General features: G+C 41.7%; 1 protein-coding gene across 2 annotated transcripts; it reads left to right on the plus strand.

Annotated features, from left to right (window-relative positions):
* Positions 1-1,310: 1,310 nt before the first annotated feature.
* Positions 1,311-25,651, plus strand: FDFT1 (farnesyl-diphosphate farnesyltransferase 1). 2 transcript variants are annotated; one of them, XM_054576042.1, is made up of 8 exons: positions 1,311-1,532; positions 10,188-10,285; positions 11,106-11,289; positions 14,269-14,397; positions 15,755-15,946; positions 19,979-20,155; positions 21,243-21,395; positions 25,249-25,651. In XM_054576042.1, exons 1-8 carry the CDS (start codon positions 1,434-1,436, stop codon positions 25,468-25,470), a joined length of 1,254 nt encoding a protein of 417 aa, XP_054432017.1. In that variant the 5' UTR covers positions 1,311-1,433; the 3' UTR covers positions 25,471-25,651. The 2 variants fall into 2 exon arrangements, with proteins under 2 accessions (XP_054432017.1, XP_054432015.1); XM_054576040.1 differs by lacking the exon at positions 1,311-1,532 and having other exon boundaries at positions 9,845-10,285.
* The last annotated feature ends 384 nt before the right edge of the window (positions 25,652-26,035 follow it).

The following is a 26,035-nucleotide window of genomic DNA, read 5'->3' on the forward strand; positions in this document are numbered from 1 at the left end:
CCAGCAAAGACTTGAAGGAGGTGAAGGGGTTCGCTAAATGGATCCCTAGGAGCGAACTATTGCAGGGAGAGGGGAGTAAACAGCTAGACAAAAAGGCACTATGGCCAGAGAGAAAAGTAAAAGTTGGATGTCAGGCAGGTAATGGGGATGCAGGGCTAATCCTGCAGAGCTTTGTAGACCCTTGTAGAGCCTTTGGCTTTACTGAGTGAAATGGAGAGAAGTTGTAAGGTTTTAGGCAGTGATCTGATCTGACAAATTTTAGAAGGATCCTGGTGGCTGTGTTCAAAGAATTGGAGGGTGGCGGACTGTGGTACCAAGTAGTTTCTAGGGCTTGTGAGAGGCCTAGGGTGGAGATATAATTTCCATATCACCTTTGTATGTTGTGGGAATGTTTGAAATCCTGTTTTGGGGACTAAGTGGGTCTAAGACAAACACTTTGAAGAGGGTAGCTGAAACTCTTAAGAGGAGCAATTGACATCACCCTGAGAGAAGTGAAAGTGCTTTGCGGGACTGAAGCCCCACAAACGGGAGTTTTACTGCTGGGCTGGATAGCAGGTATTCCACGGGGCTGCATGTGGAGTGGGAGGCAGGTGAACGGTATTGTGCGGTGTTCCCTGTGAGTTGGCCAAGCTTTTGCATTGTTTGTGTGCTGTTGGCAATAAAGAACCGACAACTTGGATCCACACGCCTTTTAAATATTCTGCAATCGGGCGCGACCGCGAACGCGGCACCTCAAGAAGAGCTCATTTGGCCAGCAGGATAAACAAAACTAAGCGGAGGGCTTGTTGACAAAATCGTGGCGGGCTCTTGACCGCCCCGCTGGACTCTAACCGGACGCCCAAGCCAGAGTCCGACTTCACTACGTTGGAGGTCCGGGCAGGGTAGGTTCGTGCCCCCAGGCCCTGGAAGGGCAACTGGAGGAAAACAAAGGCCCGCCCCGGGTTGGACCACCAGTCCTGCTCGCCTGCCACTACGTCACACTTCCTTTGGTTTCTACGGCAGAGATACCTTACCATTCCCATCCTGCCGCCGGTTGGCTGGCGTCTTCCTGGTGCGAGTCACCCTGGCCAATCAGCGCCACCAGCCCCGAGAAGGGCAAGAGGAGGAAACAGGGACCCGATCTCGGTGGGGGCACCAATACAGCATGCCTGCCGCTCCTCCCTCTTCAGTTAGCACCTAGGATACGGTCATCACGCCAGACTATCCTGCTTCCGATTGGCTGGCGTCTCCCTGGTGCGAACCGTCCTGGCCAATGAGCGCATGCCAAGTCCAGCCCACCGGAAGCAGCTTCAGAACCTGAGGCCAGTTAAGATGGGCGGGAGGTGGGCGTGACGTTGCCGCCCTCGACCTGCCTCCACCTTTTTTCGAGCCGCAAGCAGGTGCTAGCTGGAGGAATTAGCTTGGTAATCTGGGAGGTTCGCCATCCTCTCGGCATGGAGTTCGTGAAGTGCTTGGGGCACCCGGAGGAGTTTTACAACCTGCTGCGCTTCCGGATGGTGGGTCGGCCAAAGGCGCTGCGCGATTTAGACCAGGTGGGTTGAGCATCCTTGAGTCCCTGCCGGGTGGGAGACGCTAAGCGCGATGCCCATCTTTCGGACCTGGCCCGGTCGGGGGGTGAGGGGCGCGGCGAGTGGATGCCAAACGCCTCAGACGCCCTCCTTCCCTCCGGGAGCAGACACTCACCAGCTTGGTTTACGCTCCTTAACCCAACGAGGCGCCCGGCTGGGCTTCTCCTACGTAGGCCTTCTCCTCTACCCTCCCTCAAGTTGTCTTGCGGCTTAACATGTTTCTGCTAGTTCACAACATTGGTGGTCAGATAGTTTTGCTTCACATCTCTTTCTTCTTCTTCTTCTTCTTCTTCTAACAAGAATTTATTTATTTATTTTTAGAGAAAGGGGAAGGGAGGGAGAAAGAGAGGGAGAGAAACACGTATCGGTTACCTCTCCCACGCCCCCGGGGACCTGGCCGAAATCGAATCCTCAACCTTTCGGTTAGTAGGACGTTTTGCAGTCCACTGAGCCACACCTGCTAGGGCCACATTTCATTCTTCACCTTGATGTTTATTTCTGTTTTAATATTTGCTTATGAAATAGGTTTAGTGTGAGTGGGGTAGGACTTCGGAGAGGAATGTGGCAACACAATGAACTACGTGAATATTACCAGCGAATACCTTTTCTAGAATGAAACCGGACTCATCCTTCCAGTTTTCTGTTACTCCATCTCCTGCAGAAGCTTTCCTACAGTCTGATCAATCCCTTCCTCTTCAGTGCTTTCTCGGTTTTTTATAACACTTAATTACTCTTCCAAGTTCTTATTAGTTACCTATATGTCTATTGATGAGCCACATTGTTGACTTCTTGAAGGCCAGACCTGGTTTTTTAATGTATATTTCATCTGCACATTGCTGTACCTTTTGTTAAGTGAATTCTTAACAAAGGTATTTATTGCAACAACAAAATTATTTTAAAGTGATTATTGAATGACTAGGCACCTTCAGCTGAATTAGTGGGTTATATCAATAGTTTTAAATTATTTTTCCTCAATGGAAATCACAGTGAAATGCTGTTCTTCGTTTAAATGTACCCTTAATTGGTGTCCTTCATTAACATGCTTTGATTTCGATCAGAAAAGATTTTTTTCTCCTTTGTCTCATAACTTAGAGTCCTTCTTATCTTTCAAAGTCTAGTTTCAGTGAGTGCCACCTCTACTGATCATTTAGCAGTCATTTTTTAAGCACCTGTTCTGTGCTAGGCATTACAGAGGGTCGAGCATGGCAGGCTGGCATGTATGACAAATAAGACAAAGAGCTCACCATCTTGTCAGATCAATAAAACGCAATGAAATTAATTGTTCATAGAAAAGCCATCACAAGATGCCTTTTGGAAAACCATTTTCTCTAGCACTATTTTTTACCTTATATCAGTACTATAACCTTGTATTGTGGTTATTTTGTGTATTGGCTTTATGTTCCCCATATCCCTTTCAGACTTAAGATTCTGGATTTTAAGCATTTTGAAAACAGGAATCTAGTTTGATATATCTTTAGTGAGTTAACGAACAAAAAGTAGGCGTACTGCCCTCAAGAAACATCTAGCTTTTTAGACAAGATAAACATAAGTAAATGAGGCAGTTAATAGTAAATGTCGTAAGGAGATTCACAGAAATGAAAAACCACCTTTTGTTGGGATAGGGGCTTAATCTTTGGGAGGAATGCCTGAAAGAATAAGTTGCTCTTTTGCCTTGTTCAGTAAGTTGCTCTTTTGCCTAGGTATCTTTTTAATTAGACATTCTTACTAAGAGTGCTTACTTGCAGCTTTCCTGAAGTTATTTGCAAATATTTGTTATTGTGAATTTGTGTGTTTTGTGGGGAGGATAATGCATAGGCTTTGTCGGGTCCCAGACAGTTGATCAAATGCCAGGCACTGCTACATGTGCTCCCACCTCACTGTTATCAGACTGTCCCAGGGCTCTGTGACATAAAACAGACCAATAGCCATTCATTTACAGTCTGGGTTGTACAGTCTCCTGAACACCTCCTGTGACTTGTAATTCACTACCTCTGGAGACCACCCGCTCCATCTGCAGACAGTTCTGGTTTTGAGGCAGCGTTACCTAAAGTGAGCTGAGCTTCCTCCACTCTTTGTTCTCTTTCTGGAGCCATCTAGTCTAATCCTTGTTTTGTAATACAGTACCCATGTTTTGAGAGGACTCTCATATCCTCTCTAAGAATACTGATATACAAGCCAAATGCTCTGTGTTCTTCCACTAGATATCTGTTCCTCTTTCCAGGTCATTTACGAACCTGGTCTCTCTTTAAAGTCTATTGTTCAAAATAGAACAGTACTTTAGGTGTGGTCTGGTTATTTCATACTTTAAATTTCTTTCTTTTGGATGTTATATACTTTTTTGACATTAAAATTGTATTTATGACCAGAGTAGCATAAAAGATTTTTTTTTCCCATGCTCAAAAAGGAGAAAAAGGTCTTAAGCAGGTCTGTTGCTCATTTCTCATTCCTTACACATCCCAGTCTTAGGTTTTTTGTTTTTTTCTTTATTCCTGTGGAGAGCTTCATTGCCATCCATGAGGAGTGTCATAGTGCTTGACAAGAAACATCATATAAAAATAGGCAGCCCTGGATGTGGTATTTCTAGTTAACATAGGTTAAGATTGCTTTAACTTTAAAAAATGTATTTTAGTTATAAAATATTTCAAATAGAAGATACTAAAAATATTGTAACAAACCATTTTGTGCCTATCTCCAAGATTAACTACATAATTTTTTGCCATATTTGCTTCATCTTTTGGGTTGCTATTGTTAAGAAATAAAATATCCAGATACAATTTTAGTTCTTTTCCCTAACTCACCCCCCTCCCCCACCAGTGTTCACTGACTCTTTTAGGCAGTCTCATCGTACTGTGGGCTTGGAATCGTGGTCAGTCCTGACCCCTAAAGGTACTTGTTCAGGATCTATTCTCCTATCTTGATGGAAGACCTACCAAAGACTTTTAATCCTACATCTTTACCTTTTCGATAAAGGGTGTCATAATAATGACTAACACTTATTGAGCTATTGCTATGTGGCAAGTGCTATTTTAAATATCTCCTTACATCTATTGTTTAAATCTTCCAGTAATACCATGAGGAAGCTACTATTTATTTTTTCCAGTTTTATAGATGATGAAACAGGCACAGGGAGGTTAATTAGTTGCCAGTGGTCCAATAGCTATTTAGGGGTAGAGACTACCTTTGACCCTGGCAGTCTGACCAAAAGCTCATTCCCTTAACCCCACGATGCCGCTTACCATTAAGGTGATGGATCACGGATACACATTAAGCAGAGGATTGTTCAGCTGAAAGTTGAATACACTTTTGTGTGATGGACACAAAGTGGAAAATGCCTACACTAAACACAGTCTAATGTAGAATAGGTGTACAAAAGTAAGATAATGTAGGAAGTGCCAAGTAATCTTAAGGACATTTTGATTTCAGGAAGTTTTACTGAAGTGTAAAAACCATTTGTACAGTGAAAATTTTTCAGAAAACATGCTTTGGAAGGCATAGGGCCTTGAAGAAGTATCAGCTTTAGATTAGTAGGGAGGGTCCTCGTTGGAAAGAGTCAGCATGAGCTGAGTCTTGTAGGTAGGATTGTGCAAGAAGCATGTGGAATGATATGGAACCAAACCTGGCTGGAACTGAAGAATGTAAACTGTAAGCATTAAGTTGAGTAAGTGTTGGTGGGGGATACTACAGTTGAGCTGTATTCGGTTAAACAGGTTATGGTTAAAAGCAGAACTATGTCATGATGAAAGCAGTGTTTTCAAAATACTCATCTGGTAGAAGAGTAGAATTAAGAGATTATATTGTGAGAGTAATCAAATTAATGATATTAATAATAGTCAGCATTTGTTGAGTTCCTGAGTGTCCTAGGCACTGTGCTAAACTTTGGAAGTCTATTACCCTCAGCATATGAATGAGCTTCCATTGAGTAAGAAGCCCCAAAACGAGGTGGCTCACTTCTGAAGATTGGTTGCATGGCAATGTGAATGCACTTAACAGTACTAAACTGCACACTTAAAAATGTTCAAGATAGTAAATTTTATATTATGCATATTTACCACAATTAAAAACAAACAATGACTTAAAATGACAACTGTAACTGAGTTCACAAATCTCTAGAACTGGGGATGTCTGGGCCAGCTTGCTTGATTCCAACTGGGTCTACTTAGCTGACCCATTTGGCTTATGGCTGGACAACCCGATGGTTAGCAGACTGGGCCATATGTGTCACATACAGCAGGCGAGTCCCAGACTCTTCACATGGTGACTGCAAGAGCACAAAGCTCAGTGTACATGCACTTTTCAAGCCTCTGCTTGAGTTACATTTGCTACTTCTTGGCCAAAAAGTCACAAGGGAAGCCCAGAGGAGATGGAGAAAGGTCCCATCTCCTAACCAAAAAAGCCACACAAATTTTGCAGCTATTTTATAATACACCACACTAGTCGATCTTGACAACAACCCTAAAGAGATAGCCCTATAATTACGGCCATTTTACGGATTAGGAAATGGCATAAAGTAATTAAATAACTTTTGTGGGTCACACAGCTCCTTTGTGGTGGCTCTAGAATGCCAACTCAAGCTCGTCTGAAGACCTCCATGCTTCTAGTTTGGAGGCCACCTGGGTGGGATAAAGAGCATAGGTTTTGACGGGTCCCAGACAGCTGATCAAGTGCCAGGCACTGTCACATGTGCTCCCACCTCGTAACAGGCATTCTACGATTCTTAGTGGCTTTCTTCCCTTCCCACTTCTGCTGTGCTTTAGCTTCCCTCCCTCCCTCTTAGTCCTCCCTCCCTCCCTCCCTCCCTCCCTCCCTCCCTTCCTTCCTTCCTTCCTTCCTTCCACAACTGGAGATAATAGCAGTGAACAAGATAGGTGAAGACCTTTCTTTTATGAACCTTACGTTGTAGTGGAAGAGAGAATGAAAAAAAAGCAAATATACAATATTTCACATGGAGGTAAGTACTACAAAGAAAAATAATAGGGCCAGAGATCTGAGTGTCTGAAGTCAGGGGAAACAAATTGTAGTGTTCAGATTTGGGTCCAGAGACTGGACTTCTTCTCTGTGTCTCATTTTTCTTACTATAAAATGAGACTATTTGGGAAAATGGTGGCATTGGTTACCTCTAGAGAAATAAATGGGTGGCCATGGTAAAGGGGTAGGAGAAAAACTTTTCACAGTATCATCTTTTGAAATTTTTTAAAAGACACTTGGGCAAGTCCCTTTTCTAGCTCTGCGATTTATTTGATGAACAGCACCGCACGACATTATTTGTTTTGTTAGTTGCAGCTTTTCTGACCCCTTTTTAACCCCTGTGAGCCATTTAAAAATATACTTGAATGTATCTCAAATTAGAGCAAACAGAAAAAACTGTTTTCCTTCACTTAACATCTTAGTTTCTCTCTTAAATAACAAAAATGCTGGGGGTGGGGAGGGGAAATGCACTTACCAGATATTAAGGGCTGGTTATTTCTATCAGAAGGATTTGTCTCTAGGAATCCAGAGTTCAGTAAACTTGATATATATTGACATTTTAGGAGCACATCAGTAAATCTAGGGGCACACTGCCACCTGAAGCTGTGACATCGCTGTGGGGGCACATAATGGGAACAGTAGGTGTTTTGTAAATATACAGTTCTGGCTTCTGTCAAGCTCCAGTCCTATATTTAGACTAATATCTTAAGTTTATTACATCTAAACCCTGACTCAATTAACTGAATAACTTTTGGTAATTGAACCTCAGAGCAACAGTCCGTTCATCTGTAAAATAGATACCAGATCACAATCCCTTAAGCACATTCCCCAACTCCAAAATGGTCTGAAAACAAAGAGCTTTTTAATAAATCTGGCTCAAGGTTATTTTGTAACAAAAAAAAAAAAAGTGCTCTCAATTGATGTGACCCCAGTTAGTATAAATATTCAAACATTTTGCTGAAGAAATGTTCAGATCAGTTATGGGCTGCTACTCCACAATGAGTGTGGCTGTATATACACTTTATTGCCTGTTTTCTAAAACACAAAAAATTCTGAATTCTGCTTCATACCTGGCCATGAAGATTTCAGGTGGATTGTGGTTGGGTTTATCAGGATTAAAAAGGTACAGCAGGTTGAGGACTTATAATAATGTTCATATTGTGCTCAGCATGTAGCTGCCCAATAAATGGTAGTTATTAATCTTGTCACGTATATTCAGTTCTCAAGTTTGTAGGTTTTTTCCTCCCTTCTGAGGGAACCTGTATTACCTAAAGTCTTAATGGAAGACTGGTAAGAGTTTAGGTAACACATAGGTAGCTTTTCACTTGTACAACTGTCTTTCAGCTTGAGACTGGAACCCCAGGCCTAGGAGTTCAGACTTGTACTTCTAGCCGCCCGAGGTGTTTCTTCTGAGTGCCCTTCCTTCCTGTTGGTTCTCACTGAGAGGTCTTGGGAGTGCACTGAATTTCAGCCATGGTAAACAGCAGGGGGCCCTAGGAATAGACAGCAGAAGCTCCAGCCCTTTTTTTTTTTTTCTTTTCCTGAACTTAGAGGAATCGAGCAGTGGAAATTTTTAGTGAGTAGTGTTTTCCATAGCGTGTTTAATAGTTTTATCTTCCTGTATCTTGATAATTTGAGAACATTTATTGTTTCACAGTGAGGTATTAAAACAAATATGTACTAGAAGGAGATAGGGATGTGATTTATTGACCTCGATCGCCTTTTGAGAGTGCCGGTGTGCTGGAAAGAAGAGGTAGTGTGTCCTTTGAGAGTGTTGCTCTTCAGAACCAGTGACTGCACCATTGCGTTTATTCGTTTATTGAAACTTGCAGTTAGACATCAGCCTTTAAACCATTAGATTTCGCTGAGGATTAAACATGTGGCAGTGCAGAAAGGAATCATAGAAGCCTGATAACAGCAGTTTATGGGAAGAGCTGTCAGGGAGCTTAGTAAATAGCTCATTCTCTTTCTTTTATTTTATTGTGAAGTCCTGGAAAGGAGTTTGTGAATTGCTTTTAAATATGCTAGGAATATTTTTATTTATTAATCAAACCATCACTGAGTATTTGATTCTACTAAGATCCTCAGTATATATTTTTACTAATAATTTTTGTTGAACATGGCAATAAAATTAAATTCTCCTGATTGTGTGATTTTTTTTTTAAAAAAAGCTTTACTTTTTTTGCAAAATAATACGCATCCATGGTAGGAAATTTAGAAGATGTATACAAATAAAAAGAACATAGTTTACCTAGATGCACCCCCCTCCCCCAGCCAGGGTTATCATTCCAATGTGACTATGGGATTTATGATGGATATGCCATATTGTATTTTTTTAACCACTCCCCTGTTAGGTAATTCAAATATTTTCCATTTCTGTTTTTAAAAGAGAATGGGGAAGATTGGGGGCATGTAGGAGTGTATATGGGAACTATACTTTTGATTTAGTTTTCCTGTAAATATAAAACTGCCCTAAAATATAAAGTCTATAAAATACACAGCAGTTCTGATATGCTTGTATATCAGAATGTTCCCCCCCCCCCCCCCCCCACCCCTGGAAAAACAGTTCTTGTGTTCCTTAGGGAATAATAAAGTTTAGGAAGCAGCTCATTACAGCTCAGATTTGCAAGGGAAAAGACAATTAGAAATTTTAAGAGGAAAACTAGTTTTCCAGAAACTAGTATCGGTTTACCAGGTGTTAAAGAAAACACAGCTGAACAGTAGTTAAAGCGATAAAAACAAATTTTATTCAGAAAAGCTATTGCAATAGGGGAAAGAGACCTCAGTTATAGACCTGGGCTCAATTCCTAATACAAGGAAAAGCGGGGATTTATAGCCAAGGAGCAGGCAGAGTGGAGGGAAAATTTCCAAGGAAACATCTGGGATCTGGGACAAGGACTGGCACAGCGACCTAAAGGGGTTCTTGCTGGAGACAGGCCGGAGCAATGGGATGTTGGAGGAGGGGTCCCATCAGACATGTTGATGAGGTATCCGGGTTTGGGGAGTTGCATTTTAGCTAAAATTGTGTGTGATGCAGAGATAGACACACAAGCGCAGAAGTGGAGGATTCAAGGGAGCTTGACTAAAGTTTGATCAAGGAGAGATGCAGTCACAGGAGGTAAAAGCAAGCTCCTTACTAGTGGACTGTGCAAGGGGAGGTAGCAGCCTTTGGGTTCTGGGGAGGAGCAGTTGCTCGCCGGAGGCCGAGGGGTGGGGCCCATCTCCTGGTGCTCAGCGGTCCTCACGTGGGGGTGGGCGGGGCGGGCGCACGCAGCACCACCAGTCCAGAGTCTTTTGGGGTGGAGGGAGAGCCTGCCCCGCCCCCTCGGTGGCCGTCGCCCAGCTCCACTCGGGTCTATGGAGGAGAAACTTGGCGCTGGAGCCTCATTTTTCATGGCCGCAGCCGCTTGCGGCGCCAAGGCCATGTTCCTTTTCAAGCGGACCTTTGTGCTGAGCCCCGCCGTGGCGCCCCGGGGCACAGGCACTCCCCGGCGCTGCTGCCCCTTGCCTTTGGCCACCTGGCTCTCCAAAGACTGGCCGCGGGGAGAGGGTGTCTGCGTTCGGCTACTGAGCCCTGCGGCTGCCTGCCGCCTGCTCCAGTCCCACTCCTACTTCTCGACGTCTGCTACCTCCGTGTGTGTTCTCTGCCCGCAGGACTCGCTCAGCAGCAGCTTGAAAACTTGCTACAAGTATCTGCAGCAGACCAGTCGCAGTTTTGCATCTGTTATCCAGGAGCTGGATGAAGAAATGCGGTGAGTGTCAAGGGCGGCTCTTTTTGATGTAGGGAGGAAAGCTTTGCAGAGGGCTTTGAGTTAGTCCAAGCAGCTCTTTTCACATAACCCCAATCATTGCATTCTCTGTGCTTGTGGTTAAAGTAGAACATGCACCACTTAAATAAAGGAAAAGTTCCCTGTTGGAACGCCCATGTGTTTATTTACTTTAGACTGCCCTTCCAGGCACCTTGCCATCTAATGCTGTCCCAGCAGGCCCAGCTCTTTCAAGGAAAGGGAGGGGGGGAGGGTGTTTATTAACTTTTTTTAGTCCTTGCAGCTGAACCTGTCTCTGAGCAGGTCATGCATTTTTCTTACGCTCCTTTATATTTGTAGTATACTGGGATAATTCTTCTCAAGGTGTCTCTGTGCAGATTACATGCATACATGAATTTAGACCAATTGCTTTAATGTATGATAGTATTTATAATGAGAAGTTGTGTCTTTTGACTTTATTTTTTTATCTGCAGGATACCAGTTTCATCTAAACATTTGGTCTGTTGGACTTTGTATAGTTGTTCTTCATTAGTTAATTGTAATTCATTGTGAGAGTAGTAGTGATGTCAGCTAATAGATGTTTTTTTTAATATATAAATAAACTATATCAGTCCATTGTTGCTATCTAAGAAAGGAAAACTAAGATATCTGAAGTATAAAAGGCTTGGGATATTTTTTCATAGTTCTGCAGAGTTAGGTGTATAGGAGGGTTTAGAAAATGGCCTGGCATAAATGAGATGTTATTTTGAAATAAATATCTCTGAGAGTTTGTTCCAGTGTACTAATAGTTCTTCATTTTTTACAGCCATGCAGTATGTATATTTTACCTGGTTCTCCGTGCTCTGGATACTCTGGAAGATGACATGACCATCAGTGTAGAAAAAAAGATCCCACTGTTACAGAACTTCCACTCTCACCTTTATGAACCTGACTGGCGGTTCATGGAGAGCAAGGAGAGGGACCGGCAAGTGCTAGAGGACTTCCCAACGGTAGTGGAATACAAATCTCTCCTGCGTATAGTTGTGTTTATAATGGATGGTGAAATGAGACCTAGCCTACATACCTACAGAGAACGGTTAAACAAGCAGTCTGAGGGGAGCACAATAGAATGTGATTGTTAAGCCAGACTGCCCGGGTTGGAATCCCAACTTCCCATTTATTAACTGGTGCTTACTTACCTAGCCAGCTGGTGCCTCAATTTTTTCCATCTGTAACAGAAAGGTAGTAATAGTATTTACCTCATAGTATAGTTGTGAAGATTAAAAGAGTTAATATAAATAAAGCTGTTAGAATGGTGTCAGTTACCATTATTGTTGGTATAGTGTTCAGGAGTCCCGTGTTTACTCCTGTGGAAAGATGCACTCAAGTTCTAGTGTCGTAAAGGATGGAATCTCAAGCTAGCCCACAAAACCGATTGCCTATAATGCAGCCTGAGTATGTAGCACTGCTGCCTTCTTGGGTATCCCAAACCTGGTGGCATGGACGGACTGTTGATGACGGGTAGCAGCTGTGGTGTGGGAAACCACTGGGGTGAGGACTCAGAAGCAGGAAGGTCCTCTGTAGCTTATAGCTGTGTGATGTTGGGCAATTTCCTTAACTCCTTGGTGTCTCAGTTTTATCATTTGTAAAGTTAGAACTGTGAGGATTGAATAAGTTCATATGTGTAAAATACTTAGAATAATACCTGGTACATACTAAGTATTCTGGAAATATTTGGTGTTTAGTCCATTCTGTTGGAGTAAAGTAGATTATAATTAAAATCTTGAGCTTTAGAAAATCCCACAGGTTTATGTGATGTACATGACTAGGCCCTGCTTTTCTGGAATGTGCGTGTCTTATCACACAAATAAGTGATTCTTTCATATCTTATAAATAGAGTTTTGATTCAGCAAAGTCTCATGTTTCCTAATAGCCCACAGGAACCCGTCTGTATGTATTTAGGCTCTTGCTATTAAAACAAATCTATATTCCTGAGTGGAGAGGGAGGGATCCACCCATTACAAAAGAAAGTTTGAGAAAGACTCCTTTGGAGCAAAGGCTATGTCAGATTATTGAGAATATGTCTTAAGTGTCAAAGCCAAAAGCATAATTACAACACAAACCAAAAAAGTCGGTGAAGAATAATTAGGTGATGTTGATGCAGTACAATGCACTACAAAAGAAGAAGAAAGGAAAAGAATCTGAAAAATAATTAAGTGAAGAATTAGAGCTCACACTTTTCTCTGTTGTACGAGTGGACTCACCCTGGTATCCTTCCTTTACTCACTCAGAGCTTTCTAGAAGTCTTTGAGTCATTTCGAGCAACTTTTTGACATAGCCCCAGTCATTGCATTCTCTGTGCTTGTGACTTGAGCAAAAGGTGCACCTCAAGTAAAGGAAATGTTTGCTGTTGGGATGCCCAGGAAATCTATTGTAGTTTGAGACAGGATTCCCTGGAAGATAAAAACTAGGTCCTCCTGGATCGCCTCATTGGGCAGAACTTGTTACTGTTAGATGTGAAATGGGCACTGAGTTTGGAGCAGTCAGCTGTGCTCGCAGCCCCCGCCCCCGCCCCCCCCCCCCCCGTCCCCCCCCCTCGCCCCGCGGCCACACCAGGGTTCTGGGAAAACACAGCGTTCTTCCTTGTTGCTCTTTCCAAGATATTTTTGTTTTCATTTTTTAAATTTATATAATTATGTAACAAGTACCACAGATTTGTTGAAGGAGATGGTTCAAATTCAGCAGGGAAATGCTTATTTCGGCATGTTTGTTTGTAAGAGTCTAAGCTGCTGCTCCTCCCCCACCTCCCTGACCTTTTGTCTCTTATAAATAGAACTGACCTGGCCAAGGATCTGTTTAAAGAACCGATCCTAGGGAGATTCAGGGATCCAAATAACCTTTGGTAGACTTGCTCATTTGTTTCAGTCTACAACAGGAATTACTTTTTGGCTCTGCTTGGAACAGCTGCTCTGGAAAGAACAGAGTTTTGGCAATATTGGGTTGATTTTGTGAATTTTGAGGGGTTTAACAGTTGAGGTCCATAGAGTAATCCTAAAGTAACTGAGGCTTCTGAATCCTTTTGGTGCTCTGCAATCAGCTGGTTTTCTCTTAGTTCCTTTAAATTTAGGAGTTTCCTGGGGAAGTTTTTCTAATCCTTCTGTAAACATAGGCCAGGTATTGCTCACTCTTTTGATGCATATTAAAGTCTATTCACTGTGTTCAGTATTGTGTGTTGGGTCTAATAATATTTTACAGCATTTTATTAAAGGTTCATGGTGTTTTTATATTGTATTTTGATAACTTTGAACTTAAGATATTTTGCAGTAGCAGTGCATTTTAAAAACATCAGTAGTACTTTTCTACATTAGAGCTTGGGCTATGGAAGAAAGTGTTGGGTAGCATGCATGAGAATGAACTAAACTGAGCTATTTAAAGAGTTCAAAAGTGTGGCTTTATAGTGGGGAAGACACTATAGCTTCTTGATATAAATCTGGAAACTGATGATATAAAATGGTTGGCTGCTGACTAGCACATAAACTCTGCAGGAGCATGAGTTTCTGGCGGTCTGTCCCCAGTGTCTAAATCATGCTCATTACATAGGAAGTGCTAGGTCCATTAACCCGAGTGAATCATCACTCTTACGAGCTTTGGCTGAAATGAGGCACTTTTCCTTCAGTTCTTACATTTATGCCCCGTTTTATGTTGGGTCATCTCATTTATTAGAAAAATGAGTGTATAGTGAGGCTTTGGCTCTTCCTTTGAGCCTAGAAACAACCATTTTTAGACCTTCCATTTTAATATTTATAAAATTCGTTGGGTGTATTATTCAGGATGTAGAAAACTAATCTAGATATTAGCCTTATAGATGAATCATTTGGGAACTTAATTAACATGTTCTGCTATTGCTTTGCTTTATGATCTAGGTACCACATTGGTTCCCAGTGTAAATACAAATTTCTTACGTTCTGTTTTTTATATCTCCATTTCAGATCTCCCTTGAGTTTCGAAATCTGCCTGTGAGATATCAAACAGTGATTGTTGACATTTGCCAGAGAATGGGATCTGGGATGGCAGAGTATGTGGTTAAGCAGGTGACATCGGTACAGGAGTTGGAAGAGGTTAGTGTCCCTGTAAAGCAGGGTGTGGTGCACAAAACAGACCTGGCAGTCCTCTCTGTGAAGGAGGAAAAAGTTGTCCACCAATTTTGGTTTTCTGATTTTACAACCCATCTATTTAGCTTGACTGATTCGTCATAAACACTTAATAAAGGTTTATAGTTTAATACTTGAAATAATTTATGTTGTAGAGAGTTTACTGTTAAGTTAGCGTAAGTAGATGTAACTTACCTCAGAGGTTATAAAAGTGTCTCTGATTTGCTGTGAAATTTTACTTAAATGGCGAAATTACTTATGTCATATTGAGATACTAGTTTCAGATCTTAAAAATTGGTTTTGTTTTGGGTTTTGTTTTGTTTTGTTTTGCTATTTTTTCTTTTTCACTACCAAGTATGTATATGTGTATAAAACTTAGTATCTGAATAATTTCCAGTTCCATCTTAACACAAGATTACTTTTAAACTGTTAAATTATGTGTCTGTTTCCTGAGAAACGAAAGTAGTTCATGAAAATCCACAGATGTTAACTTTGGATTATAGGTATATTATGCTGAGAGGTAAGCATCTCTCTAATACTTCTTTCTTTCCCATCTTTTCCTCACAGATCTAAGACAATATGAGATGTTCCAAGTTTCTTGACATGCCCCCATTCCCCAATTTGTATTGTGATTACAAACAAATTTATGTGGGAAAGGCTTTTATTTGGCCAGAGTTTATTCCTGACCAGCAGCTGTGAAGGATATTGGCAGGGTAGGAGTTCAGGGTCAGGGAGAGTACTTATCCAGACAAAGCGACCTAATTGACCATGGGGACTAAACGAAATATCAAAATACAAGGTAGGAGGGAGGGGACCCCTCCTCTCCCCGCACCCCCCCATACAGAGTGATTAAAACAGTGTCAAGAACATCCTGGGAGTATTTTGTTCTTCTGTACAAAAAGGGTTTTGAGAGACTGCAAGACCTCAAAATGTCTTCAAGATTAAACTCAGTATTCTGGTTTTTATTAGAATATATTTTATTCCCACATTGCCTTCACTCCCACTTTTGGATATCAAAAAGTTTACTAGTTTATTTTTTAATAATTTTTATTCTAGAAGCAGTGCATGTGCATTGTGGAAATACAGAAAATACAAGGGGGGGAAAAAACTGCACCAGTCAGATATCCCTTTTGTTAAATCTTTTGTGTCTATCCTTCTTGGATGTTTTTACTTCTTATATGTCTGTAGTGTATATTTGTGTTTTTAATCAAAATGAGATTTTGTACATTCTATTTGGAACGTGTTCTCTTGTAGCTTATAATCTCTAGCATTTTCATTTTAGCAAAATTTTTATTATTGAAGCACTTTAAATAATCTTTTATAGTACTGTCACCACGTTGCCGGGCTGGTGGGAATTGGCGTTTCTCAACTGTTCGTGGCCTCAGAGCTAGAAGACCCTTTAGTCAGTGAAGACCAAAAGTGTGCCAACTCTTTGGGCCTGTTTCTGCAGAAAACAAACATCATTCGTGATTATCTGCAAGATCTGAAAGAAGGAAGAGAGTTTTGGCCTCAAGAGGTAACAAATCCAGGCGGCTTCGGGAAAAATGATTTTAAACAGTTTCAGAGAACAAATCCCATTAAGCCCTTTTGGTTGCAAGTGACACAAACGCACATCAGACTACCTCCCGTAAGCAGCATAGAAGAATGTATAAAGTGGGTTAGGGTTCCGTTTGTTTCATGTAGGTAGACCGACTGACACCTGGTGTTCAGAATATGTGATCAGGTTCTGTGCCCTTTCATTCTGTCTTGACAGGCATTCTCCAGGTGTTGATATAACTCCCCATGGCTCTCAACCTACCAGCTTAACAAAAAAGCCCTTCAGAAGGCCTGATTCATTGGGCTTGATTTACTATATCTCTTAATCATTTACTATAGCCGGCAAACCCTGGTTATATCTGCCCAACACGCACAGAATGGATTCCCCCCAAGCAAGAAGGAGTCTAAGGCAAGAAGAGGGAAAGGATGCTAGCTAGGAAGGAACTACAGATGTTCATTTTAACAGACAAGAGTTGATCTTTGACAGTGAAAAACTAGACAGGGAAAGGAAAGGCCTTGACACTGATTTTAACTTAGAAGGAAAGCTAGAAAATCTTGTGACTATTTGCTGATTTTATTCCAGCATTTGCCTTTTACTTTCCATAAAATGGTTTCCTAAAACCAAATGTTTTTATTTTTAAATTTTATTTATTTAAAGTTTACATTCAATATTATTCTGTATTAGTTTCAGACGTATAGCATAGTGGTTAGACAATCATATGCTTTACAAAGTGGTCCCCCGCTATTTCCAGCACCCACCTGGCACCACACACAGTCATCGCAATATTAGTGACTACATTCCCTGTGCTGTACTTTACATCCTCATGGCTATTTTGTGACTACAAATTTCTAATTCTTAATCCCTTCACTGAGTCCCCCAACCCCTCTTCCTCCTGGCAACCATCAGTCCGATGTCTGTTGTATGAATCTGTAAAACCAAGTGCTTTCAAAGTGAAAAAAGGCATGTGGCAAAGTGGGAAAATATCTGCAACCTGTACTACAGATAAAGGGTTAATATTCCTAATGTTTTTTAAAAGTTAAGAAAAAGACCAAGTGCCCTGTAGAAAAATGGTCAAAGAGATAAGAACAGTTAGTGCACAGAAAGATGCAAATGACCCTTAAACATCTGAAAAGATGATCAGTTTTACTCTTAATAAGGAAAATTCACATTAAAACTACCCTGAGCTGAGACACTATAGTTTTTCAAGCTTCCCAGGTGACTCTATTATGCATTCAGGGTTGAGAAACACCTCTTGACCACCGCTTCTTTGACACGATGGCTCAGAGAAGAGAACAGGTTCTAAGGACTCCCAAGGAATTAGTGATCACCCCGAGGGAAAGCCAGTCTCCCAGCTCTGCCCAGTGCCTGTCCAGAATACCACACTGCCTCTCCAAGGAGCACCAGCTCTGCGATCCTGTGTGCACACCCACCTCCCTGCCCCGCCGCCGCCCCGCCCTGCCTTCTGTAAAGCAGAAGCAGACAGAACTGCAGCTGACCCTTGAACAGCATGGGCTTAGACTGCACAGGTCTGGGTATACGCTGATTCTTTTTTTTAAATAAATAATATGGTTGGTCCTCCATATCCTTGGGTTTTGAATTGCACACTCCACAATTCAACCAATAGTATTTTCAGTTGCAGTTGGGAATCCATGTATGCAGAGCACCAGCTGTATGCACTGTTCTCCACCATTTTATACAAGGGACTTGAGCATCCTTGGATTTTGGTATCTGGGAACAGTATCCCACGGATACCGAGCGATGACTGTAGATAAGTTTTGGGGGAATCAAAAGTTAATGTGGGTTTTCAACCACGTATGATTTGCTAACAATAACTGAAAATATTTTTTATATATGCTAGCCTATACGGTTATGTTTCTATCTAAATTGTCATATCAGAAGCCATCGTCTACTATAATATCTCCCCTACTCCACTTACTTAGCCTTAGTTTTGTGCTCACCACCTGTCTTTATGTTGGAGTGTCTAGTCATTTTGGTTTTCTGAAGTTCGTGGTCTGGCAGACAGGAAAGGCCCATCAGAACATAATTCCCTATGTTTATAGATAGTGGTAATAGTTTGTCTGTGTTCTTTATATTTGAAGGTCAGTTTCTGTGAATATAAAGATTTTAGCGCACATTTTTGGGTATCGTAAATGTTTTACTGCCGTTTCTTCTGCTTTAAAGAAGAAGCAGATTTTCAACAGGCTCTTGAAAAATCTAACAATAGCTTAATTTTCTTTTCCTTGTAAGTTATGAGTTCTTTTTCTTTTCCTTGGTGGTCACTGCCTAGATCCATTGTCATTGGAGAATCCAAATGGTGCTATCTTAATTCTGTCACCCTTTCTGCACTTATCAGCTGGAATTTTAAGTGTTGTGAAGATGGTGGTGGTGGCGGCGGCAGCTTAGTCTTTGGATTTTCACAAATTCTTACAAAACAAGATGAAAGCAGCTCAGCAAAACAAACTAAACAAAAAACCTAGAATCCAGCTCATGGACAGCATGTACAAAACCACTAAGCAACACATTGTCCCCAGGAACTCCAAAACACAAATACAGAATACCAGCACCACAGACAAAACATCTGTGCTGCCACAGCCTGCACGGGAGAAAGCAAGGCCGGCTACAGGGTGTCTGCCACACCCGAAAACAGGAGAGGCCTCAGAACAGCTAGCTGGAATTCCCTGGACAGCAGGGTGGGCCCCTTTGAGAAGAGCAGGCGAAATGGGGAGAGTTGTTCCTTCTCCAGCGGTGGTGAGCCCACGGCTATGGCAAAGCCTGGGGGAGCTGGGGTGGCCTCGCCCCTTTGAACTGGACAATGACCACCTAGGATTCTCTTCAAGGATTGGACCCTTCCTTGTGGAGTGAAATGAAAATTGAGCAGAACAGACCTAAGGCACATCAGCCAAATACAATATATAAATCTTGTTTAGGTCTTTATTTGAACAAATCAAGTAGACAGAAAAATTTAGACAGTGGGAAAATTTAGTTAGTGGGATCACTAACTAGTTTGGATTTTGTATTCAATATTTATTGTTTATTTTTAGATGTGACCAGATAGGTGTACAAGAAAGGTTCCTAGTCTTTTAGAAACCCATAGTAAAGTATTTGTGGATAAACTGATATACCAGGACTGTAATTTATAACAACACTGGGCTGGGGTTGGGGGAACATACAGATGGAACAAGATTTGGCCAAGTGTCAATAATTGCTAAAGTTGGTAAATGGATACATAGCGTCTGTTTTCTCCAGGTTTTGCAGAACAATCTAATATGGTAGTCTCCGTGGGTTTAGGTGCAAGTTAAGAATGGATAGCAAATTTGACTTTCCATAGAATTTCTTAGTCCTTTTAGGCCTAGTCATTTATTTTGAGGAGTGTTATTCTTTAGGAAGCTTAAGAATTACCCAAGAATAAAAGTAATTTATTTGCTAGCTTCTAAGAGTCCTCTAAAATTATTAAAAAGTATCAAATGAATCTCAAATTGAGGATGTTATTTCACTTTCAGGTTCCCAAGATCCATGGAGGTAATTTTCTTAGGGTATAAATCTAGTCCTTTTTCCCCCTCAGATATGCTCCTTCATCAGCATTCTTATCAGAATTGGGAATGTAATGTTAATCATTAATTATTTTGAGGCCTGGCAATCTTGAGATTGTTTGCCTTGAACTATTGTAGCCAATTTTGTATATATCTCCTTATGTTTTTCAATAGACTGATTCCTTCCGGATAATAGGAGGCAGTCTGAGGTTACAAAGTATTGCTTAGTACATGCTGCACTAATTGTCCTAAAGGGACACTTTGCCAAATACTTACCATACTCTTAGGTTGTAATTGGATCCTGACTTGTAGTCATAAATACCCATTGGGTATAGCTTAAAACGGACTTGATCTTGGTGAAAGTTGAGTCAGCAGCTAAGGAACTATCATAGTTCTTATTCACAAAGATTTTCTCATAGTGCTTGTATGTTTTTCCTTTGTGCACATCTTAACTTGTTTTTTGATCTTTTTATCTGCCTAGGTTTGGAGCAAGTATGTTAAGACGCTGGGCGATTTTGCAAAGCCAGAGAATATTGACTCGGCCGTGCAGTGTCTGAATGAACTCGTAACCAATGCACTACACCACATTCCAGATGTCATCACCTACCTTTCCAGACTTAGAAACCAAAGTGTGTTTAACTTTTGTGCCATTCCTCAGGTATGGAAGGAGGCTGTTTGTTGTCTATGGGAGACAGAGGCTAAAGGGAGTGGTGTGGTGGGGATGGGGATGGGCAGAATGCATCTACTGCTTTGGTCAGCTGTATTCAGAAATACAGATCTTTAAAAAGGTGACTCGTTTATTTTCTTTTGCTGGGAGCAGGCAGTGTTTCACAGTACCCGCCCCTCCACCCCAGCCGTTGCCTCGACTCTCACACTCGGCTAAGCCCTGATGTGAAGTCTGCTCCTTTCCAAGGTTTATGGGGAGCGCTCTGTAGGTGAAGCCTTAATAATTAGAAGTCTTAACTAAGCACCTAAAACTTGCTGTTCTTTCCTTTGTCCCAGGCTAACAGAACCTGATCCTGTGGATCTAGTCCTTTGATATTCTAGGATCTTACACTTTTAAAATGTCTCTATCAATTCCAGTTTTTAACTCAACTCGTGAAGAAAGGCATAGGATTTAACTGATTTCGAAACTTTGATCATGTTCTGATAGACAATCAAGATTGTATGGTTGTTGGTGCTAAGACCTTTATGCCTGACTTAAGTTTTCATTTATCCCAGAAATAACTCACCTTTGAGCATGGGAAACTACCTTCCCTTTTCATTGGACCTCTACCCCCTCCCATGCTATTTTAATGTATAATGATTATGTTCATTATAGGAAAAATAGAAAGGAAAGCAAAATAGAAAAATCTTATCAGATATAATTTTTCTGAGATTAGTTTTCAGATTTAATAACTCATTGCCCTACATGGTAAATGTTGCATTGGTTCGTGTTTATTTCTTCCAAATACAACTTTTCGTAGCAAAACTCTAGAATTATTTCAGACTGCGAAGACCACTTGATTATTGTGTGTTGTTGAGAAGGGGAAGAGTGGGAAAGGTAAAAGTCTTGACATACTTTCTTCATGGGTATTTTTTTCTTGGTTAGTTACATCTTAGCCCTTTGGCTAAGCTCATCTTTCTTATTCTACAGAAGGTTTCCTTACCTTTTCATGATGACGGTTGCTTACAGTACCATTTCTTTCATTTTCTGAAGTGAAATGATTTAGTATTTTTTTCCCTCTCTCCTTATTTCCTATTAGGTAATGGCCATAGCTACTTTGGCTGCCTGTTACAATAATCAGCAGGTGTTCAAAGGGACAGTGAAGATTCGAAAAGGGCAAGCAGCAACCTTAATGATGGATGCCACCAACATGCCAGCTGTCAAAGCTTTATTATACCAGTATATGGAAGAGGTGGGCTTTTATTTAGCTACCTGGATAATTTGTAACTATTTTTATGATTTAAATAGTGTTCAGTTATGTAAACATTTCACATTTGGACATTAGATGATCCTAGCAACTCCATGTTACGGCATAAAGAGATAGGATTGGTGGCCTTTATTTGGAAAGAAGTGTGCACACAGGGAGCTCATTGTTCAGAGCCGCCTAGGACTCTGGTGAGAGGAGTTAAATGAACCAAGGCTGGAACTACTAAGCAGAATCCTATTTTTTGAGCTAGGAGATGATGTTAGGTCTCAGCCAACCAAGCTTCTTGTTTACAGGTGAGGAGTGTGCGCCTGAGGCTTATGTATGCTAATGAATTGTCTGGCTGAGTGGTTCTTGGACCCCAGTCCTTATTTACTGACACCAGTCACTACTTTGCATTATATCATGGGCCTCAACTGAGAAACCACAGTAGGAAATTTTGGCAGAGGAAAACCATCAAGTTGCAATTATTTCTATATTTTCTAATGCAAATCCCATTTCAAATGGCACAACGATCCTATAAAATGAAACATACTGGTTTAAGTCAAATGTCTAATAAAATATGACTAGGTTCAAAAGAACTTTTTAGTTCTAATTCTAATCACCAACCATAGAGTGGTGGTCCTCAAACGGAGGGGATTTTGCTTCTGCCTTTCCCACAGGGGACATTTGGCAACATCTAGAGGCTTTGCCACCTGGAAAGTAAAGGCCTCAAAATCTTTTTGAAGACTGAGATACTACAGAAGTATTTGAAACTATAAAATGACCCTTTTTGCTCCTCCCATCCCAGAGATCACCACTGCCAATAGTTTTCTGCATCCTTCCAATCCCCTGGTTATACTTTGACAGGAATGTGATTTGTAACCGGTTTCATCCAAACAGAATTCTACAAAACAGTCATTTCCCCTGATTTCTATTGCATACGGCACATTCTCTTTGTATTTCCTTCCTGTTTTTTATCTGACTAGTTTTGGACCTCAGCTTTTATACCAGAGGCACCTGTAGAAGATAAAAGAGAAGACTAAATTTTTAAAAAATCCTAAAATTCTTTTAGTGACTGGATGAAAGTGTTGAGTCATTGACCAAAAAAATTGCTGCCGACGAGACTCAGAACCATCCAGTTCACCATATAGGCAGCACTTATTTGGAGCTTACTGTGTGCCTTCATAGCAACTGAATAGGCTGGGACAAATGAGAGCAAGGAAACTTGAGGCACCAACCCCACTGGAGCCATAATTTGGACCTGGGCCTTGCTGACTTCAGAGCCTGGGCTGTTCACGATTCTAAGGGGCTGAATTAACCTTTTGATACTGAATACAGTTGGCCTTCCATATCTTCAGGTTACACATCTAGGATTTAACCAATGCAGATAAAAAATAATCAGAAAAAAATAAGTTACCTTGTTGCTGACATGTACTATGTAGTTAAATCTGCAATGGATGTCTCTTTACTGAAGATGTACAGACTCCCCCCCCGCCCCGGCCCGTCATCATTCCCTAAATAATACAGAATAACTATTTACATAGCATTTACATATTAGATATTGTATCTAAGTAATCTAGAGGTGACGTAAAGTTTACACAGGAGGATGAGAGTAGGTTATAATAGCAAATGCTGTGCCATTTTATATAAGGGATTTGAGCATCCGCCAATTTCGGTGTCCTTAGGGGTGCCCAGGAACCAATCCACTACATACACCATGGGATGACTGTAATGCCATTCTAGGCATTATTTCTCAATTTTATATGGTTTAGAAACACTCTGTGTAGTCTAGTTCAGGGAATATTTTAGTTTTGCCTTTTTTTAATCACTAACTTTAGAAAATCATTTTTTTAAAATGCTGTGGGCAATTCTGTATAAAAATTTGGATTTTATCTGGTGTTTTTCTTAACTATTGGAGTTAAAGCCTGCTTGTGATTGACAGTTGGCTTTAGGGTACTGGTAGGCCAGCCATGGCTGGCTGACCCCGTTTTTGTAAATAACTTTATATTGGAACACAGTCATGCCTGCTGGTTTCCATACTGTCGGCCTACTAGTAAAACAGTGCAGAATGGAGCAGCTGCAGCGGACAGTAACCCACAGAGCTGGCCTCTGATTTAAGCGATCAGTTATTTTGTTTAAAGTAATCTGAGTATATACGACATTTTATACATTTTTATATATAGGCTTATCAGGGCATAGCGAGAGTAGGTGTAAAAGTAACTACACCAGCCTGTGACCAAGAAGGAGGAGGAGTGTAACGGAATTTTGACTCTTTTACTTTTCTAGTCCTTGTTTTTACAGGTATAATGCCATCATCTAAATTTTTAAAAAGAAATTGTAGTTTCATCCCCATCTCTGTTTTCTATTGTGTTGTCCTTTGTAGTGTACTATTAGTTATTAGACATCACTAGCGTATTCCTGTAGGCATATTCTTTTATTTCTTTGTTATATGAAATTGCAGCAGTGCTTTTTGGGGAGGGAAAGGGAAGGTGGTACGAATAAATGTGGGGAAAAAATACCCATTATACAATGAAAATTTTGAGAAACAATTATGTTTTAAAAATGCCTGCTCTGTCCTCTTCGTCCAGTTTGCCTACATCTCGGCTCAGATCATCATCACTTCGCATCTTACTAACCTCCTAACTGGTTTGTCACTGAGTCAGTAAACATGTAAGGCAGGCCTGCTGTGTGGATGGAGGGTACGGGTAGGCCAGCCACATTTATGGAAGACACAGTGCTAGGCTGGAGATGAGAAGTAAGACAAGGTGCCTTTGAGCTTGCAGTCTAGTTAGGGAGACAAATACAAACAGATGATTTAAATGTAAGAGATAAGGTAGGAGTATGTACGGGAGAGTGGCACTTGGCCCACCCTGGGGGTTCAGGGCCCAAGTTTTCTAGAAAACGTAATTCCAAAATTGAGACTTAGGCACTAGGTAAGAGTTAGCCTGGTGAAGGAATGTGGGAGCAGCATTCCAGGGGAGGGAGTGGAGCGAGCAAAGAAAGGAACAGCGCACAACATAGGAGCATGCGTGTAAACCAACACAGGCAGCTGTTTCCTGCGGGAGAAGAGGGAGCAGCACAGTGAGCCCAGGTCATGCCGGCCTTTGCGTTATGCTAATAGGAGCTCAGACCACACTCAGCTGGTGATAGGGAGCCACGGAGGTAGTCTGGTGGAGGTTTTAGATCTTTGTGCCAGTGTGGAGAACAGATAAGTGGATTTTGGGAGTTAAGCATAGAAGCGGGAGCTCAGTTTGGAGGCCGGTGTAGCTCAGGTGAGAGTCCTTGGGGGCCGAACCAGGGGTGGTAACTGGAGGCATGTGGAGGGGGACTGGGTTCAGGAGGTTTGCGGAGGGGCAGGAGGTGTGGAGGTGCTGGGAGAGCTCCAGGGTGCCTCTCACGTGCCCTGCTTCTGCTCTGACCTTTCATCTGCCCCACTGCCCATCCCACGCGTTCAGTCTGGCTGCCCTAAGCTGCGTCTGCTAGCCTTTCTGCTGTTGTTTCCCCTTCTTCATGGTATTCTGCTTCAGTCTTAAAAACTCTGCTGACATTACCAAGCATCTGCTGTGCGCTTGGCTCTGGGAGGTGTGGGAACATTATCCTTGAGGACCGTAGGGGCCCGTCGTGCAGCAGGGCTCAGGCCTCCCTGGCAGCACGGGCTGTGGGATTCCACAGGCCTGGGGTGACATCCTGCCTTATTAGGGGAGTGACTTGGGGTTATTGATTTCATGTTGTTTCCTCATTGGTAAAATAGACATAAAATCTCTGTTTGGGGTGGTTGTAAGAAATCAACACAGAACATGTGTATAAACTTCCCTGGAGTCAGTAAGTGGCACTTAACTGTGTTCCCTTTCTTGAACAGATCTACCACAGGATCCCCGACTCAGACTCATCTTCTACTAAAACCAGGGAGATCATCTCCAGGATCAGGACACAGAATCTTCCCAGCTGTCAGCTGATCTCCCGAAGCCACTACTCCCCCATTTACCTGTCGTTCGTCATGCTCCTGGCTGCTCTGAGCTGGCAGTACGTGAGCACCCTGTCCCAGGTTACTGAAGACTATCTCCAGACCGGGGAACACTGATTTGTTCCCCCATGAAATTTTTGTTCCCCCATGAAATGGACTGACATTTTTCAAGGATGAATATTGGCTTCCCCTCTTTTCTCCCCTCCTGTTTTAATCCTGTAAGAAATCTGTGGGCTTGGATTTTGAGAAACTTTTAGACAGCTGAGAATGTAAGAATAAAAGAAGGTATGTCCTCTCGGCACCTGGTACTTGTAGGTTGTGCACATCTGCACATGGTGGCTGATGGCCGAGGGCTCAGCGCTGCAAGTCAGGGGAAGTGGCCGCATGTGGGACTGCTGGAAGACCTTAGGGTGAGTCCTGGCTAGAACTACAGTTAAGTGCACCTAATTTGAAGCAACCTTTGAATAACCATCCTAGTAGAAATGTGAAATTCTCTATGTGTTTCCTGTTTTTTCTCATTTTGTTTTCTTCCGTTGATTTGAATGTAGTAGCTATAGTTAATAGCTCTAGGTAATTTTTCTGTGTTTCCCAAGAATGCTAACCATCTTCTGCCTATGAAGGCTAGGAATTAACTTTGGGTGTTCTGGTTTTATTTTCTTCTTTGAAGAGTTTAACTCTCTGA

The sequence above is a fragment of the Pteronotus mesoamericanus genome, unplaced genomic scaffold (genome assembly GCF_021234165.1).
Source record: "Pteronotus mesoamericanus isolate MK-2021 breed Mesoamerican mustached bat unplaced genomic scaffold, CSHL_Meso_final contig_32, whole genome shotgun sequence".
Classification (NCBI taxonomy): domain Eukaryota; kingdom Metazoa; phylum Chordata; class Mammalia; order Chiroptera; family Mormoopidae; genus Pteronotus; species Pteronotus mesoamericanus.

Bases quoted from the DNA above. Each gene is read 5' to 3' on its own strand.
- FDFT1 (XM_054576040.1), top strand. From the start codon at position 9,891: ATGGAGGAGAAACTTGGCGCTGGAGCCTCATTTTTCATGGCCGCAGCC. The intron at 10,286-11,105 runs GTGAGTGTCAAG...CATTTTTTACAG, and splicing joins GAGCTGGATGAAGAAATGCG to CCATGCAGTATGTATATTTT. The intron at 21,396-25,248 runs GTGGGCTTTTAT...TTTCTTGAACAG, and splicing joins TATACCAGTATATGGAAGAG to ATCTACCACAGGATCCCCGA.